The following is a 20,299-nucleotide window of genomic DNA, read 5'->3' on the forward strand; positions in this document are numbered from 1 at the left end:
GTTGTGCCGAGCAATGATCACCCTACTCAAACCCACGTATCCACCCTATACCCGTAACCCAACAACTCCCCCCGCCCCTTAACCTTACTTTTTAGGACACTACGGGCAATTTAGCATGGCCAATCCACCTAACCCGCACATCTTTGGACTGTGGGAGGAAACCAGAGCACCCGGAGGAAACCCACTGGGAGGACGTGCAGACTCCGCACAGACAGTGACCCAGCCGGGAACCGAACCTGGGACCCTGGAGCTGTGAAGCATTTATGCTAACCACCATGCTACCGTGCTGCCCTTTGCAGCTACTCATCTAATAACATGACAAAGAAGGACAATAAGACATGAATTGTTCTGCAAAAATGAAAATTAAATTGATGCAAGAATGTTTCTTCGAACTGCAAATTTGCGGTAGAAATGGTTGACGATGGGCATGATTGACCTAAATGGGGAAACAAAGTCCCATAACACACAAATAGCCGGGTGTTTCCCGGTGCTCAGAGCACCGAGAAACAGCATGTTATCTAATGTACATCCGGGTAGATCGGAGGCCTCAGCGGGGAATGCGAGCGGAGCTCCTCAGAGCAGGGAGACATAAAAATGGCGTCCTGATAAGGGGGGGAAACTCCCCCCCCCCCCCCCCCCAACAACTCCCGCGAGACCAACATTTATTGCCGATCCCTAATTGAGAAGGTGGTGTTGAGCCGGCTTCTGGGACTGTTGCAGTCCTTGTGGTGCAGGTACATCCACAGTGCTGTTAGGGAGGGAGTTCCAGGATTTTGACATCGGGACAGTGAAGAAATGGCGTTATATTTCCAAGTCAGGATAGTGGGTGGCTTGGAGGGGAATTTGCAGGTGGTGGTGTTCCCATGCATCTGCTTGGAAGGCGCTGCCAAAGGAGTAAATTATCAACTTATATATTATATTATACCATCAATGGGAACAGTTTCTCGCCATTAAATCTTTCCAGATTTCTGATGACTTGGAGCATCTCCATCAAATCTCCCAACGTAGCTTCAAGTCACTCGGGCTGGATTCTCCGTCCCGCCACACTTCTGTTTCAGCACGCCGGCAGGATGTTCCGTTACGCTGGCTGGTCAATGGGTTTTCCCATTGTGGGACAGCCCCACGCCTTCGGTAAACCCCCGGGCTGCCGGCAAAGCCGAGCTTGCCCCGGCGGAGAATCCAGCCCCTCATTTCTGGAACCATGCTTGCAAATCATTTCTGCACCCTCTACAATTTCTTTAAGTCCTTCTGGGGTGTGGTGTTCAGAATCGGACACTCTCGTTGAGGCCAAACCAGTGTCCTAGAAAGGTTCACAACAACCTCCTCCCTTTTGTACTCTATCTATAAAAATCAAGATTCCTCCTGTCGTATTAATTATTTCATCAACTTGCTCCAACACCTTCAATGATTTGTATCCATATACCCCTGGTCCCTCTGTTCCTGCAGCCCCTTTGGAATTGTACCCTTTATTTTATATTGCCTACCAGAGTATATCACTTCACATTTTACTGTATTACATTTAATCTGCCACATGTCCACCCATTTCATCAACTTCTGGGAGTCTATCAGTATCCTTCGCATTGTTCACAATACTTCAAAGTTTTGGGTTATCCTCAAATCCTGAAATTGTACCCTACCCACGCAAGGTCACTAATAAAGTTCAAGGAAAGCAGCGATCCCAATATTGATCCCTGGGCACTGTACACTTCCCTCCAGCAATGAAAACGCGATGGATTGCATAAAGGTTGGGAAATTTGCTTTGCCACAGGAATCCATCTCATTGAGCTTTTCAACATAAAATCAGCTGACAAGATTAGCTTCAAATAAAATAATTATTTTTAGTAAGACACTGCTCGTTGCAGTAGAAATTGTTCAAAAGGTGTTTAAATAAATGCAGGGATACAGGTGAAAACAATACAGCAGGTCCGCTGGGGTGGTAAGGAGGGGGCATGGCATGGCTCACTCACACATGCATTGCCCCTTCCCCTCCCCCCTCAAAACCGTATCGTTGTGGAACCAGCATGCTCCAGGCTGACCTGCTTTGCAGCCATAAAGCATTGCAGGGCAGACCACTGAGGTGCAGGTGGGACTTCTGACTCGATGGGAGCTGCCGGCCAATCTGAAAAAGCGTTGGTGGGCTGCTGCCAGGATGGCTGGAAAAGAATGAATCCCAAGGCCTTGGATCCGGCTGCCCTCACAGATTATGGGAGTGAGCTCAGGGTGGGTGGGCAGGTTGCGGGATGTACGAGTTGGAGGAGAACTTGCAGGTGATGTTGTCCCCATACATCTGCTGCCCTTGTACTTCTAGGTAGGGAAGGTTGCAAGTTTGGAAAGTGCTGTCGAAGGAGCCTTGGTGGAGTTACTGCAGTGTAATTTGTAGATGATATACACACAGCAGCCACAATGCACCAGTGATTTAAGGTGGTAGATGGGGCCCCAATCGATGTCACAAAATAGGCTATTATGCTCAAATGGAATTTGTAGGGCTGAATATTCCATGGATAATAAAGCAAGCTGAAAATACTTATTCGAGTGCACGAAATAGAAAAGTCAAACTGGTGCTGAAAGAGTACCTCAAGAGATTTAAAGAGGGGAGGCATGCTCGGTGTCTAACCTCTATGCATCCATTATGCAATAATACAGTCAAAAGAGTTAAAGCAGAAATTGCTGCATACACTGCAGCGAGAACACCAACTGGGATCAATCCTAATAGAACCAATTACACTTTTATTGCTGGTGATAATACTGACAGTTATAGAATAGCTACCTGCTTCAACCACAATAAAACTTGTACAAGTCTACAGCGCAGAAGAAATATTGATTTTTTATATTTTCAAAATGAAATCAACTTCCAAAAATCAAGTTTAAAAAAATAACATTGCATGGATCACCGTTCCCAAACCTTTGTGTTAGCAGTAATTTCTGGCACACTTTACAAGAAAAACAAGCTGTAAAACTTCAAGTGATGCACTGTTTTATTGATTTGCAATGTTATGAAATTTTACAGGAGAATCATAGACCCTTGCAAGTTTCTGGGATAGTTCAGAATTATGTTTAACCCTTCTTTGCTTCTTGAAAGAGACAGAAGGTGTTACAAATACCCTCCTCAAAATCCCAGGAAACAAAATGAATGCACTCATTGCAACAAACTACTTTTTGCCCTAATACAAGGTTCAAATTCAGGATTTTATATTTTAGCTACCATATTTTTGAAAGTACATTTTATCCTAGTGCGGGACACTACGTATAATAGGATACGTAGGGTGCAATGCTCGACAATCCTCCAAGGAGGTCCCTCACTCAACTCCTTGACCTTTCCACTCTTCATAACATTTCCTTTTCCGATCAATCCTCTTTTTTGACCACACCTCTTTGAAGCACGTTGAGGCAATTGTCTATGCTAAATAAATGCACATTGTTATTGAAGCCAACACTGGACTGACTCCAAGCTGTGCCATGGACTGAATCAGTGTAGGTTTACAGTAATAATTTTTCACAGAGTGAATTATTATGTCATTATGGGAGGATTAAGATGAGGTTTAGGGAATAGAGGCAAAATTAAAATTTTAACAAACCATTCATTCCATTTGTCATGGACTCCTGCCTCTAATGAAAGAAAGAACTTACACTTAATGATGCTTCAGTGTGCCACAAAGTGCTTCATTACCAATGAAGCTTTGATATTTTAAATATAGAGAAATATTGCAGCTAATTTACATACAGCAAGCTCCAACAAACAACAATGACAAAATAATTAGTTTTGGTGGTGTTGACTGCGGAATGTTGGTCAAGATAATGAAAGATGTCTTCAGATTTTTTATGTACATCTGAGGGGGCAGATTGATTCTTGGTCTAATGTTTCATGGAAAATGGCACCTCCAACTATTCAGGCGATTTGCATAATATGCCATATACAGTATACATGTCTCAATACCATGTCACTAATCATTTTGTTTCAGTACTGTTGATCATAGCCTTCTGATAATGCAACTGCGGATGCTAACCATTTCTTTCAATTACAGTGTCGAGGTCAATCGGTTCCATCAATTAAAAATGTGTATTGTTTAAAGTTTTTCGCAGTTGCATGTTAACAGCCTCATCAGTCACACCTACGAGTCTTAATGGACCCATCAATCACAATTGCATGTGTGGACAGACTTTGTCCATTACACTGCCACTCACCGGCACCGGAACCCAGAGGATACGTGCCACGGGCATCTCATTTGCCTGTGCCTCCACATTTGCTTCAGTCACAGGGCTAGCACCATATAGAAGTTCACGGAAGACGACGCAGAAACAGATTTAGCAGCAAAATGGGATTCACTGGGTGCTTTATTTTGTACCACTGTCAACTTGATTTGGTTTACTGGAATGAAACTGTTTACCTTGCCTAAGAGACAAGTCTCATGTGTTTTTTATTGCTCTATTGCACAATCACTATTTGGTGTAGAGCGAATATGATATCAGTGAATGTCATAGGACACAGTGATCAACTGGGAGGGACAGTGTGTTGATTTGCTCGATCAGAGACTCTTATGGTATTTTCCACTTGTGGGTGCAACTTCTGCTGCAAGGGTTCGGGTACCAAGAGTAAAGGGTATGAAGCCTCATATTCGGGGGAGGGCACCCCAAACTTCCCTGGCATGTAGACCAATGAGTACGGGCCTCAGTGGAACCTCTAATTGGGCATGGTGTGCTGGCTGGCTTCTCGTGAGGGCCTCCATGTTGGGAATCCTCGTTATAAACCATGTCTTGAGTATAGCCCTCGTCACTCAGCAGTTACTCACGAAGTCTGTCTGGTGCCCGAACAATTTAGGCACGTGCCTCAGTTTGAAGGAGTCATGGTAGCTGCCTGGAAACATCGCATACATTTGCAGGATCCTTTGGCAGTGTTCGCACACCAACTGCATGCTAATGGAATGCAAGTCCCATATGTTCACAAATACACTTGGCTGGTCCGACAGGGCCTTGATGACCACATGGGTACAGTCGATCACAGCCTGCAACCGATGGCCCCTGCCATGGAAATGAAGCTGACTGCCCTCTAGTCCCGTCTAGCAGCATCCATTTGAAGGCTGATGTGGTCCGCTGTCCTCACATACAAGGCATTCCATCATGAGTGATGGAATCATGGTCGATGTTGGGAGATCCTGCAGCCTTCCCCAGAATGATCCAGATGCAAACAAATTCAATACCACAGTAACTTTCACTGCCACAGGCAATAGGTGACCACCCACTCCTTGTGATCTCAAGTTATCCTTCAAGAGTCTGCGACCACATGGTGAGACAGCTGCAACCTTTGGAGGCACTGGATGTTCCAAAAGGTTCGAGAAGCTGCCCTTTGCCTGTACATCCTGTGCAGATGTTACAGCCTTCTATCACCTGGCCCTCGGCTATTCCCGCTGCGTCATTCAGCCGCATAGCTTACTGCAACTGTTGCTCCTCTTCTGGTATTCCTCTTATCCCCCCACCTCTCAAGCTTCCCCTTCTGTGGAACCAGTCTCAGAACAGGTGGCACTCATGTCGCTGTAAGCCTCAAAAGAACCCTGTCTTTACCCCTGTTGACTTGGCAAGGTACTCTGTAGTGACTTTAGAAACTTTCTATTGGGAATAACTTTCGTAGCAACAGTCTTACGGAGCTTCCCCTTTAATGACAAACCTCTTCCTATGGCGGATATCAGTCTTGCCAATTTCAGCCCCGAGTGCCTGTTAGTTTCGGGCGGCAATTGCTTCCTGCTAAGCTCACTGTAGCCCACCAGTAAAATTCAATTTTCCTGGGAAATTGCTGTTAATTGCTTCCTAAATAAAGTTAATTGGCTTCCCGCCTCACGTATTCAGAACATGGCACTCAGCTCTCTTTCCAATCCCCCCCAAGCCACAGTAGGTCACTAGGCCCCTCCAGCCTGCTCTGCCACTCAATACGATTGTGGCTTTTTAAATTCATTCTTAGGATGTAGGTGTCATTGGCTGGGCCAGCATTTATTGCCAATCCCTAATTGCCCCTGACACTGAACGGCTTGCTTGGCCATTTCAGTGGGTCATAGTTAATAGTCAACGACATTGCTGTGAGTCTGGAGTCACATGTAGGCCAGACCGGATTAAGGATGGCAAATTTCCTTCCCTAAAAGGACAATAGTGAACCAGATGGGTTTTTACAACAATGGTTTCATGGTCATTAGACTTTTCATTCCAGATTTTTTACTGAATTCAAATTTCACCATCTGCAGTGGTGGGATTCAAATCCGGGATCCCAGAGCATTATCCTGGGTCCCAGGAATACTAGTGTCCAGTGACAATACCACCATGCCACTGCCTCCCCGATCTGATCAGGTTGTAACTTCAACTTTACATTCCTGCTGACCCTTGATAATTTACGTCTTTTTTTAAATAAGGAGACCAATACTGTACATAGTACTCCTGGTGTGGGCTTGTCAAAGCCCTGTACAATCAAAGCATAACCTCTCTACTTGTGTATTCGATTCCCCTCACAATAAATAATAACATTCTATTGCTTTGACAAAGAGTCATCCAGACTCGAAAAATTAGCTCCCTTCTCTCTTCACAGAGGCTGTCAAACCTGCTGCAATTGCCCTGTGTTTTCTATTTTTGTTTCAGATTCCAGCGTCCACAGTAATTTGCTTTTATATTATGATAACATTCTATTAACTTTCCTAACTGCTTGCTGTACATGCATATTAGCCTTTTTTGATTCGTGCACTAGGACACCCAGATTCGTCTGCACCTCACAGCTCTATAATCTATCACCATTTAGATAATAAGCTTTTTTATTCCTCCCGCCAAAATGTTCAATTGCACATTTGCCTCCATTTGACAAATTTGTGTCTACTCAATAACCTATCTACACATCCCTTTGTAGCCTTCTTACGTCACCTTCACAATTTACTTCCCTACTTATCTTTGTGCCGTCAGCGAATTTAGCAACTATCCCTTGATCCAAGTCATTCATACAAATTGCACAAAAGCTGAGGTGCCAGCACTAATCCTTGTGGCACACCATTCGCAACATCCGGCCAACCAGATAATGACCCATTTATGCCAACTTGTTAACTAGCCAATCTTTAATCTATACCAATATGTTACCTTGTACACCATGAGCTTTTACTTTTTACACTAACCTTTGAAGTCGCACTTTGACAAATAACTTTTGCAAATCTAAGTGCAGTACACCCACCAGTTCCCCTCTATCCACAGCACATGTGTCTCTTTCAAATGACTCCAATAAATTGATTAAACAAGATTTCCCGTTCACAAAACCCTATCGACTCTGCTGGCTGGCCTTGAATTTTTCTAAGTGCCCTGCCATAACATCTTTAATTATATCTTACCACATTTTCCCAATGACAGATGTTAGTCTAACTGGCCTGTAGTTCTCCCTTTCTGCTTCCCTCCCTTTTTGAAAAAAGGAGTTTAATATCTTCCAATCTAATGGAACATCTCCTGAACCTAGGCAATTTGGGAAAATTAAAACCAATGCATCAACTATCTCATTAGCCTCTTCTTTCAAAAACTTAGGGTGAAGTCCATCCAGATCGGAGGATTTATCAGCTTGCAGTCTGAACGATTTGCTAATTACCACTTCCCTGGTAATTGTAATTTTCCTGAGTTCCTCCCTCCCTTGTATTTCCTGGTTTACAGCTATTTCTGAGACGTTGCTTATGTCCTCTATTGTGAAGACCAATGCAAAACACCTATATAATTCATCTGCCATAGCCCGACTTTCCGTTATCAATTCCCCAAATGTACTTTTGATTGGACCAGCATTAAGACCATTAATTATTTCCTTACTTAAATATCTATAGAAACTGTCCGTCTTTATGATACTAGCTAGCTTTCTCATGTATTCTAGTTCTTGCTCTCCTTATCAATACTTTTATCATTCTTCTCAGTTTTTTGTATTCTTTCCAATCTTCTGACCTGCAACTCACCTTTGCACGAGTATGTATGTTTTCTTTATGTTTAATACTATCTTCACCTTCTGTAGTTAATTATGGATGATCGGCCCTCCCCTTGGGGTTTCTCTTTATCATTGGAATGTATCTATTCTGTAGTATCCCTTCAAATGTCTGCCACTGAACCTTCATTTTCTAGCTCACTTCAGCACGCTCTACTTTCATTCCCTCATAATTGCCCTTATTTTAGTTCAGTATACTAATCTTGGATGCACTCTTCCTTCTCTCAAACTAAATATTAAATTCAATCATATTATGATGGTTGCTGCCTTGGGTGCCTTCACTTTGAGGTCATTAATTAATCCTATCTCATTGCACAATACCAGGGTTAGTATACCCTGCCCTCTGGTTGGTTTCAGAATGTGCTGTTCGAAGAAACTATCCCAAAAACTTTGTATGAACGCCTCATCTACGCTACCATTGTCCATCTGATTTTTCCAATCTCTACGTAGATCAAAATCCCCATGATTATCACCATACCTTTCTGACAAACTCCCACCATTTCCTCTTTTATACTTTGTCCTACCATGTAGTTACAATTAGCGGGTCTGTACACCACTCCCAAAGTGACTTCTTGCCTTTATCATTTCCTATCTCAACCCAACGTCCTGGCTTCCTGAACCTAGGTCACCCATCTCTATTGTTCACAGACTATCATAATTAACAGAGCCACCCCTCCACCTTTTCTTAACTTCCTGTCCTTCCTAAATGTCACACCTGGGGTGGGATTTACCGGTCACCCCGCCGCCTGTTTTTCAGCGGCAGAGGCTGCCCGCCAGCGGGGTCTACCAACCTCGCCGTTGTCAACGGGATTTCCTGTTGACTGTATCCCTCGTCGCCATGGAATGCGTGTGCCGGCTTGGGACTGGAATTTCCTGCTGGCTGGTAAATCCCCCCCCCCCCCCCCCAATCTATGTCATCCTGTAGCCATAACTCTGTAATGGCCATCAGATCGTACTTATTAATTTCTATTTCTATCAGTTCATCGGTTTCGTTTCAAATGTTCCATGGATTTTGATACAGAGCTTTTATTTTGCCCTTTTATTATTTTTTGTATATCTAGCCTTATCTGCTGACTTACTCTTTACCCCTTCCACTCGGGGTCCGTTTATCATTTCCCATATTAGCATATTTTTCTCTTGTCTGGTCTCCATTCTCCACATCTTCCCAATTCAGATCCCTTGTCCCTACTATTCAGTTTAAAGCTCTCTCTCTACTTCCTTTGTTATGCAGCTCACTAGAACCCCAGCAGCCCTGGCCCAGTTCATGTGTAGGCTGTCACAATGGTACAGATTCCAGTTTCCCTCGTACTGTTGCTAGTGCCCCACAAACAGAACTCACTTCTCCAACACCAGTCCATGAGCCACACATTAATTTATTTAATCTTATTTTTCTGATTCCAATTTGCGCATAGCTCAAGTTATAATTCCGAAACTATTACCCATGAGATTCTGCTTCTAATTTATTGCTTAGCTATGCTATGACTACGCAGAATCTCCTTCCTCGTCCTGCCTATGTCGTTGGTACCTACATGGACCACGACCATTGGATCCTTCCCCTTCCACTGCAAGTTCCTCTCCAGCCCCGATCAGATGTCCGAAGCCCTGGCATGGTGTTTTGCGGAATATTACCACCCTGGTCAATCTATACCATACTTACAAGAATGCAGATTTCTCATCGTTTGGCTTGATGCAGCGTACATAATGTGGTGTCGTAGCATTCAGGGTTTCCATGAGTAGATGCAGCGAGTTACGAAACTGGAGAGAAAGAAAGAGATTTTTCACAGCAGGCACACACACATCTGCTTTTCATTTCCACTGACGACAAATGCAAGTTAGCACCAAATCAGACCAGCATAAAGGACAAACAGCACTACGGCTCTGCTTGGGATTATCAGCAGTTTCTGTTGAATATAGAAACTGGGAGCTACAGTAAAGCTCTGAAGTTATTCAAGATTGGGAAATCCAGGAGGTTGCAGAACTCCTAAAGCTTGCTTTGGAGCAGTGCAGAGGGCCACAGATAGACAGATGTGATTAGGAATACGCTGCAGAATTAAGGTGGTACCCAACAGGTCACGTTTGTAGACAGAAAGGAGGCATCAGCAAAAGGTTCATTTACTCCCTTCTTGGTTTCCTCAGTGTAGAGGAATCTACAGCATAAGCAGTGAATACAATGGCCTGGGTTAGAGGAAGTACATGTAAACTGATTTCTCATCTGGAATGAGTGTCTGGAGGCCTGAACAGTGGAGTGGGAGGAGGCGAATAGGCAGCTGTCACATTTCCTGCCACGGACAAGTATCAGCTGAAGAGCAAGCAGGAGGAGTGATAGAAGAATAAGGTCTGATAAATGGTTCCGTTCAAACCAGAATGCTGAAAGATTGGCAAAATGCAAATGGCGATGAATCAATTAGAGGTGGCATAATTTATCTGTCAAATTCAGAAGATGGGGCAGGAAGAGGTCAGGCTAAAGGGGAAAGAGAAGGTGAGGACAGGGGAATTCTGTAAAGATTGCGAGAGAGGGAGGGGATGAGTACACAACCATGGACAATAAGATGGAATAAAAACAGAATGTGCTGAAGAAACTCAGCAGGTCTGGCTGCATCTGGAAAGAGAAAGAGAGTTAATGTTTTGAGTCCAATATGACTTCTTCAGGATTTGGGAAGAGTCATATTGGGCTCAAAATGTTAACTCCCTTTCTCTTTCCACAGATGCTGCCAGATCTACTGAGCTTTTCTCGCATTTTCTGTACTTCAGACCTCCGAAATCCACACTATTTTTCTTTTATGGCAACAGAATGGACCTGGGTAAGGGTTTTGTCCACTACAGTGCAATGTATTTGATGGTGAACCCTCTGGTATGGAACATAGCATCATCAGAGCAGAACATATTTGATGGAGCTCCTGGGAGAATCAAATGGAAGCATAGCGTGGACAATAATCCAGGCGGCTTTGGAGATCAGTGAGCTTCTAATTCCACATGTCTCATCTTCCATTTCTTTAGCTATATATTCACTATGCCATACGTGTCTCTCATTATGCTTTCTATTGTCTCATGACTATATCACTTCAGCCATCTAACCATTTCTTGTTTTCCACTTAAGCTCTGTACATAACTTTCTCGTGCATGTACACATCCATATGTATACATGCTTGTGCCTGTGATGGACTCTGAACTTTGGACATAGAAGTATGGTTTCTCAGCTTAAGTTTGCATGTAATACTCTCAGCAGCTAACAACGGTCTCAAGGTCCCCACATCAGGTATACAATGAGCATCTATCCCCAGTATAATGGGATGACCTACACATTGTACTAGCCACTTGCTACTCCAGACATCCAAGTCTAGTACTTACTAATCACAATTGGTTTAATCTAGATGTTCATTTGACAGGTTTCAGCGGACTTCCAGATCAGTGACAGACCGAGTCCCTCCCTCCCTATAACTGCTTCCCTTTATTTTCCACAAATCTACCAAACAATTTGGATCCTGGTTTGCATGTTTATGCCAGAGAAAGCCCTTTCCAGTGGGTACCTATGAATTTGAACACTAAAGCAAAAGCTCTGCATGCCACAAGAAACACTTGCAATGGGGAAAAACAGTAGCATATCTTGTAGCAAAGAATGAAAATCAGCTCTTCAGGAGGGGAAAAATAGACACGGAAAATTAGCAAAAAAGAAGCTGACTTTACTTCTATTGTACCTCAGGATTGTTGATAAAGAAAATCAGTGGTGGGAAAGGGGACAAAATAAAACATGTACCTGATGTCCGACGGTTTTCTTGTGCTCTTTATTGGGGGCTTTCATGGCAGGTTTGAGTGGTCGAATGGTTATTTTTGAACCTTTCACCCTTACGTTGGAAGTAGCAGGTTCCTTCTCATCTTGGAACAGATCGGCCACCAGTTGATACTGAAAGCAAAATAAAAGGAGACGATTTGAAAAAAAACTCAATATATACATAACTAACAGTTGAAGAGATTTGAACCCCCACTCCCATCCCCAAGTAAAAAGATCCCTTTTGCTCCACTTTGTCTCCTGGAGATGTTAAGAAATTCCACAATTGTTGACAACCCTTCAAGCCTCTCAGACAAATCAATGTTATTTGTGTTAAAGTCTGGGCAATAAATGCTCACCAAGGATGTGGGTGATGGGTGGTGCTTGCTGCTGGTGCCACAGTCAAATTTAATTCTATACTCGTCTTAACATCCATATGTACACTGTCCAGCAGCAATCAGGTAGAAAAACCAACTAGATCAGACAAAAGAACCAGCGGCAGCCTCGTTATAGCCTTGGTCCAAACATGGATAAATCAGCTGCATTTCACAGGTGAAGTGAGAATGACTGCCCCCACTATCAAGACAGAATATCACCAAGCAAGTAGCGCTAGCAAAATTTAAGTCAATGGGTTTCAAGGTTAAACTCTCACTAGTTTGAGTCATACCTGGCACAAAAAAAGACGGCTATGGTTGCTGGAAGTCAAGCATCTCAATCTCCAGGCCATTGCTGCTGGGATTCTTCAAGGTCCTGTCCTCGACACCAGCATCTTCAGCTGCTTTATCCAAGACCTTCCTTCCAACGCAAGGTAAGAAATGGAAAGCTTGCCTATGTGTTCAATACCGTATGTGACTCCTCAGACACTAAAGCAGTCTGTGCCCACAAGCAGCAAGACCTGAACATCATTCATAGAATCATAGAGGTCTACAGCACCGGTCAAAAACAACCGCCTAACTATTGTCATCCCATTTTGCAGTTCTTGGCCCATAGCCTTGTATACCTTGGCATTGATGTGGAGATGCCAGCATTGGACTGGGGTGAGCACAATAAGAAGTCTTACAACACCAGGTTAGAGTCCAACAGGTTTGTTTCAAATCGCTAGCTTTCGGAGCACTGCTCCTTCCTCAGGTGAATGAAGAGGTAGGTTCCAGAAACATATGCAGGATGGGTGGTGCTTGATGTCCGTTCATCCGCGACAATCAGCAGGCAGGAATGTTCCCTTCCAGTCGAAGAACACTTCAGCAGTCAAGAGCATTCAGCCTCTGATCTCTGGGTAAGCGTTCTCCAAGGCGGCCTTCAGAATGCGCGACAACGCAGAATCGCCGAACAGAAACCTATAGCCAAGTTCCGCACATAAGTACGGCCTCAACCGGGACCTTGGATTCATGTTGCATTACATTCACCCCCCACCATCTGGCCTGGGCTTGCGAAATCCTACCAACTGTCCTGGCTTGAGACAATTCACACCTCTTTAACCTGGGATTACCCCTCTCTCTGGATCTATAAAGACTTAATTACCTGCAAATGCTCGCATTCCAAGCATGCGAAAAACTAATCCATCATCTGCAAGGCACAAGTCAGGAGTGTGATCAAATACTCTCCACTGCCTGGCTGAATGCAAGTTCAACAACACTCAAGAAGCTCAACGTCATCTACGACAAAGCAGCCCGTTTGATCAGCACCTCATCTACCACCTTAAACATTCACTACCTCCATCGCCTGCACATAGGAGCAGCAATGTGTACCATCCGTTGAAACAACTCACCAAGGGCCCTTAAAACCACAGAAAAGTTACAGCATGGAAGGAATCCATTTGACCCATCTTGTCCCTACCAGCCTGAGGGCACCCAGGTACTCATTCTAAACCTACCTTCCTGCATCCGGCCCATAACAATGTCCTTTACAGCACTTAAGGTGCAGATCCAGGTACTTTTTTTTTAAAAAAAGAGTTCATTTGGCCATGGATATTTTTCTACTTTTAAGCCTGCCAGGCCACTCAGACCTCCTCTCTGTATATGTTAATCTCGTTAATTTTATCTCTGATTTCTATACCTATGCCATCCTTCTCACAAATGAAGACCAACATAAAGTATTAATTTAGAGCCCTACCTATATCCTCCGGCTCCACACACAAATTATAGTTTGTGCAGAATCCCCACCCTCTGACCTGCTCCTGTTGCCATTATATTTAGGAGGCTGGTCTAGTTAAGTTTCTGGTGGCTGTTAACCCCAAGATATTGATGAAAAAAATGAAATGAAAAAAATGAAAATCGCTTATTGTCACGAGTAGGCTTCAATGACGTCACTGTGAAAAGCCCCTTGTCGCCACATTCCGGCGCCTGTCCGGGGAGGCTGGTACGGGAATCGGACCGTGCTGTTGGCCTGCTTGGTCTGCTTTAAAAGCCAGCGATTTAGCGCAGTGAGCTAAACCAGCTCGTAACCTCTACCACCTAGGAGGACAAGGGGATATTGATGGTGGCTAATTCAGTCGATAATAATAATCTTTAATTGTCACAAGTAGGCTTCTCTGCCTCCACCACCAACTCGGGCAGTAAATCCTAGGTACCCACTACACTCTGTAAAAACATTCTTTTTCATGTCTCCTCGACAGCCTGAATCTTTGAACCCTGGTGCTAGAATTTTCTGCCAATGGAAAATTTTTTATCCGGTCCATTCTATCTTTACCCCTCAAAGTTTTGTACACCTCAATCGAGTTACTCCTCAGCCTTTTATGTTCCAACGAAAATAGCCCCAAACTATAAAATCTCTTTGTAGCTACACTTTTCTAGCCCTGGAAACATTTTTTGTAAATCTCTTCTGCACTCTTTCCAGAGCAATTAAGTCCTTCCTGTAATGTGGTGACCAGAACTGCACACGATGCTCCAGTTGTGGCCTCACCAGTGTTTTATACATTATATCCTTACTTTTGTATTCTATACTTCTGCCAATGAAGGAGAGCATTCCATATGCCTTCTTTTCAACCTTGCCTACTTGAACTGCTGCCTCTAGGGACCTGTGTACTTGTACGCCAAGATCTCTCACTTCATCTACCCTTCTTAGTAGATTCTTTTAAGAGCACCTTTCAAACGCGTGACCTCTACCACCTAGGAGGACAAGGGCAGCAGACCCATGGGAGTCCCCACCACGGCCTACAAGTTCCCCTCCAAGCCACACATCACCCTGAATTGGAACTATATCACCATTCTTGCACGGCCACTTAGTCAAAAACGTGAAGCCAACTTCTGAACATCACTTTGGATGCACTCAGGCCCCATGGTCTGCAGCACGAAGAGAAAGCAGCTCACCATCACCTTCTCAAGGGAAATTAGGGATGGGCAACAAATGCCAGCCGAGCCAACAATGTTTACACCCCATTCAAGAACATTAAAATTTAAGAAAAAATGAATTTAGGCAACAAGTGATTAGGATTTAGAATGCACAACCTGATAAGAGTGGTGGATATTGATTCAATAGCAGCCTTCAATAGGGAATTGGATAAGTAACTGGAGTATAAAATTGCGTGGATGTGAGGAAAGACCGGGATGTTAGGTCTAGTTGGGTTACCCTTTGAAAGAGCGAGCACTTTTGGTGGACTGAATGGTTCCCTTCTGTCCACAGCATTCTACGATTCTAGGCACAGGAAACCTGGCTGATTGTTTTTTCTCATGAGGGTCACCAGGCCTAATTTTATTACTGCTTGAAATGATCTATGGGTTGAAATGGTTTAGCACACTGGGCTAAATCACTGGCTTTGAAAGCAGACCAAGGCAAGCCAGCAGCACGGTTCAATTCCCGTACCAGCCTCCCCGAACAGGTGCCGGAATGTGGCGACTAGGGGGTTTTCACAGTAACTTCATTGAAGCCTACTCGTGACAACAAGCGATTTTCATTTCATTTCATTTTCAAATGGTCCATGGGTTAAAACAGAGAGCATCATGATTAGTACCACACCACACAATGGATTTTTTTTCTCTAAATGGTTTGAGAAAGCAGGGAAGAATTTTTCTTCTTCACTTCAATTAAGCCCGGATAATAAAGCAGAACATGCTACTTTTAGGAGAGGGACACACTTCTAGTAGTTGAACTCAGCTGGAATGGTGCGACAGCAGTTCCAGAATTCTGCAATTCACTTCACCTGCTGCCCCGTATATGCAGCAGTCCAGTCATGTTTAATGTAGTGTTGAATGAATAATGCTTTGTCTCTGCTGAAGTAAAAAGGTGAAAGTGTTATACTACCTTCCCGTCGAGACCGCAAGGGATAAACAAGCTCTCTGTTCAAATGCCAACTCTTCATTTTTTATATCTTTTAAAAGCAGTCATTATGTGTGACCGGTGTCTACCGATACGGAAGGAAAGTGGCTCGTGGGAAATCAACTCACTGGTGCGGAGTGGTCAATTGACAGAATAGGTTATTGAACCAGCTGCCAGCGTTTGATAAAAACCTTGGGGAAAAATATGATGAATTAATTTTACTTTATTGGGAAACTAATAAACTTTATGACTAAACTTCATGAGATCTTTTCTTCAGTTAAGAACAAAATGGTTTTCAACAATTGAGCCTGAAAGGAATTCACCCGTAAAACTATTATTTTGCCAAAAGCGACTCTTCTCACAGCTATGTTATTAAAGCCTCATGTGTTGAGTACCTGTTTTCTTTTCTCCACAGGGCTATCTCAAGTTATTTATAGCTGGCCCTTCACGACCTGAAGTAGTTAGATTTCAACAATAAATTGAAGAGAATACAACTAACACACAAGTCTGCCAGTGCCTTAGTGATCAGGCAGCGGGATTTATGGATTTGGAACATCCAAAATTAAACGAGTGGGCCCCTGCCAAGATTGGTATCAGATGGGGCAGCAACCGATGGGTTGGGTGGTGTGGGCCCAAAATCAGCCACTCGGGTTCCCACTCATGTTTGTGTTCCAGCTGACTTTCCTCGGAAACTGCGCTTGTAAATATGCAGGCGAGAACAAAATCAGAAATTTTCTGTCATCTCTCCTCACTTCTCCATGCTCTTCTCACAGTTCGCTGCCATATGACTCAGTGCTTTCAGAGAAGAAATCATGGAGAAATCTTACTGAAGGAGTGGGACTGACTTTGTGAACAGTTGGTGCTCAATACGCCATAATTATATTGTGGACAATATATCTACACATGACAATCTGAGTTAGCAACTTCAGTAAATGCCTAGTGTCAGAAACCATCCAAATCACACACTCAAACAAGCAGAGCTGTTTACGGGAGTCCACCAGCTCGCAGGATTTTCCCAGATTGCAAATTTCCAAGTGGCATTCCACGTGGGAAGATATACATGGCATGAATTAAGTTGATTGAACACTGGCATTGCTTGAGAACATGCCTAATGTGGAGCAAGCTACATCAGCCTTGGATTACAGTGCAGATATAAAGTAAATGCATTCTAAGCTGCACCATCATACCTTGCTGGCCTTCAGTATGTTGATCTGCTCTTCATGCACTGTGTCTCGGTTTTTTTCCAGGAACCCATCACACTGATACTCCACCTACAGAAGAGGATAACAACCATATTCTGTTAGGCGGCAACATTCACTGGATAACTAACCTACAAAAACACACTTCTATAAAGCTACTTTTGCAAGTCTATGCAAGAGTTAATTTGTCACAAATATATGCAAGATATCACTGAGCAGAATCTTTAAAAAGGTACAATAGTTTGGTTAGTAAATGCTTTGTACACAGCAGGAAGATTAACACTTCTGATTCCTATTGCAAGTGCAAAGGCAGGAATGCAAACAGCAATGATGCTTTTCACAGTCAAATAGTCTGCCTCAGTAAAGCCTCAGTCAAGCGACCTGCCAATGCCCATTGAATTGCATCAAGCATGACCTACTGCTTGAGAAATATAAACCGCAGAGAAAGATGGAAAAAGCACATGATGCATTGTGCGCATTTATAACATGTACACAGAATCACTGAACAGTGGAAATAAGTCATAATCAGCCATAATGTGCTGATGTAAATTGGGTTTCTCCAAACCAGAAGGCTAATTTTCTTTCCACACACAAGCCTCTCAAATATTCTCCCATCATCCATCATTAATACTGAACCGAGCTGGAATATGGTGCCACATGTACTTGACATCAGGTGACAAAATTGATTTTGTTTCTCCCAAGACACCATGAGACTAATAGAAGTACACTTCCATCTATCTCAATATAATCGATTGAGACTGAAGCTAGACCCACTTACATGTAGAGAACTATATATGACCTTCACCATGCAATTCACAATGTACAATGACCTGGGAACCTAACGCTTTCTTGATCAATAAAGCTTAGCTCCACATGGCTAACAGTGCATTTACCAACTAGGTCCTTGGGAAGTAGCAGAAGTACTTTTCAAAACAGTAGTTATTCCATACACTCGTCAACATTTTTCCAAAAAAATTGGACTAGCAAGCTCATCACTCTTTGTTTAGTCATTGAGGTAATTGTCTGAAAATTGTGGGAAGTCTGAAACTTCTGCAAAACCTCTCCGATGGGAAACAGAGTTTGAATCCTCTTACTGACGATTAAGGACAAACAGAAATTCTGAGTCATTTAACCAAGTTGAGTTCAGCCGGGTTGGTTTCATTTGCTGAACTTCTGAATTTGGAGGGTGTCCACCTTTGCAAAAAATACTTTCAGGAAAATGAAAAACATTCCTCATCACCAGGATATTCATCATGTAATATAGTTAGGACTAGAGTGGCATAAAGCAACCTGTTTTCCAAATTGTACGTGGAGTGCTTTGCATCCAATACCTGGGGCCACATGTGGTGTGTACGTATGTATGTGTACATAACTTGAAATTGTAAGTACTTTGTAAACTCTGCTTTATAACATTCCAGTGCAGAATCAGATTTCTTTCAATGTGGACTTGAATTATATATTTCTCTCATAAGCAAATGTCTACTGCATTTCCACCTGCCATAGCAAGGTGGCACTCTCACTGCAGAGCAAGTTGTCTTGGCATGTTCAATCATTTTGCAGCTTGAATATATCCAGGCTGTTAGGCATTTATGGTTTGAAAACCGTCAACTTTCAGTTTTAAATGTCAACTGTCAACATTTTGGTGCAGCAATCCATGTCAGCATTTTTTGACGAAAAATCAACATGGACCAGGCCAATCTTTGCTTCGCCAAACATACCCAAGTCTTGCCGATGTTGAAAGTTTTCCCAGCAGTTACATAATATGGGCAGATATTCTTGTTTACAGTATGTAGCCACCCACAATCACTTCAGGAACTCATGTTGGACCGGTGTTGTGGGGAAAGAGCAAGGTTGGGTGTGGGGAGGGTGAGAGGGAAAGGAATAGATGGAAACAAAGGAAAGGGAAAAGGGAAAAATGCAGAGCAATGAAGGAGAGGAAGCAACAGACAACGAAGGGGTGAAGGAAATAAAGAGAGTGAACGAGACAGAAGTTATACTAATAATATTTATTGTCACAAGTAGGCTTACATTGCAATGAAGTTACTGTGAAAAGCCCCTAGTCGTGATATTCTGGCGCCTGTTCGGGTACACAGAGGGAGAATTCAGAAATGTCCAAATTGCCCAATAGCACGTCTTTCAGGACTAGTGGGAGGAAACCAGAGCACCCGGTGGAAACCCACACAGACACGGAGAATGTGCAGACTCCGCACAGACAGTGACCCAGCTGGCATTGAAACCTGGGACCTTGACACTGTGCTAACCATTGTGCTACCGTGTTGCCAACAATGGATGTGATGTTTTGTGGTGTTGTAGCAAGGTGAGCCCTCAGCAGTAACCGGGGAAAATAAAAGTACCCACTTGAACTGGGCAGAAAATGCCAATTCAATGCAGGAGGTGGTGGTTCATGCCAACTTGAATGCAAGAGATGGAAGATTAGAGGTAGTGATGTCACCACATTCAGTTGAACAATTGAATTGGAGAACATAAAGTGAAAGACGAGTGGCAAGGTAGTATTGTAGAAGGCAAGGGGAGCAGGAGAAGAAAAATACACTAGTAACAGAGAAGGTCGATGTAGACTGTGGCAGATATTGGTCATGTGGAACTTAAAGCATTTGACGTCGAGGTCGATTAACAAAATGAAGGCTTCAGGAATGGGAGGGTCACCATCCAATTGGATTTTTAAAAATTGCCTTAAGGACAGAAAGCAGCCAGTCACGGTGGACGGTGCTTTTAGAATAGCTGATGATAAACAGTGGTGTTTCACAGGGATCGGTATCTTTTAAGATCAGGTTAATTTTTTTGAAAACCCCAATGTGATTTGTTCGTTTTTTTTATAAAGATTAATATGAATGTCCAAAATTTTCTTGGGGGAGCAGGTCCGGAGATAATTTTAATAAGTACCACCAATTTTGTGCCCGAAAAATTTAGATTACCCCTTCATGTTTGAATGCATTATATCAGGGAAACCTGCTGTAAATATACTTGTTGGATTTGACATGATATTTGATATCACAGGCGGCATGGTAGCACAATGGTTAGCACTGTTGCTTCACAGCGCCAGGGGTCCCATGTTCAATTCCCGGTTTGGGTCACTGTCTGTGCAGAGTCTGC

At 43.3% G+C, this 20,299-nt stretch overlaps 1 protein-coding gene across 4 annotated transcripts in view; it reads right to left on the reverse strand.

Moving 5' to 3' along the window:
* The window catches only part of myo5b (myosin VB), a 299,598-nt gene that overhangs the window by 107,322 nt on the left and 171,977 nt on the right, over nucleotides 1-20,299 (reverse strand). For all 4 annotated transcript variants that reach the window (XM_038790508.1, XM_038790510.1, XM_038790509.1 and 1 more), the window contains exons 14-16: nucleotides 17,177-17,260; nucleotides 11,727-11,873; nucleotides 9,630-9,727 (exon numbers count right to left, since the gene is read on the reverse strand). In XM_038790508.1, coding sequence (XP_038646436.1) covers nucleotides 9,630-9,727; nucleotides 11,727-11,873; nucleotides 17,177-17,260 — 329 coding nt within the window. The remainder of the gene's footprint in view (nucleotides 1-9,629; nucleotides 9,728-11,726; nucleotides 11,874-17,176; nucleotides 17,261-20,299) is intronic.

Source organism: Scyliorhinus canicula, chromosome 3, assembly GCF_902713615.1.
Source record: "Scyliorhinus canicula chromosome 3, sScyCan1.1, whole genome shotgun sequence".
Classification (NCBI taxonomy): domain Eukaryota; kingdom Metazoa; phylum Chordata; class Chondrichthyes; order Carcharhiniformes; family Scyliorhinidae; genus Scyliorhinus; species Scyliorhinus canicula.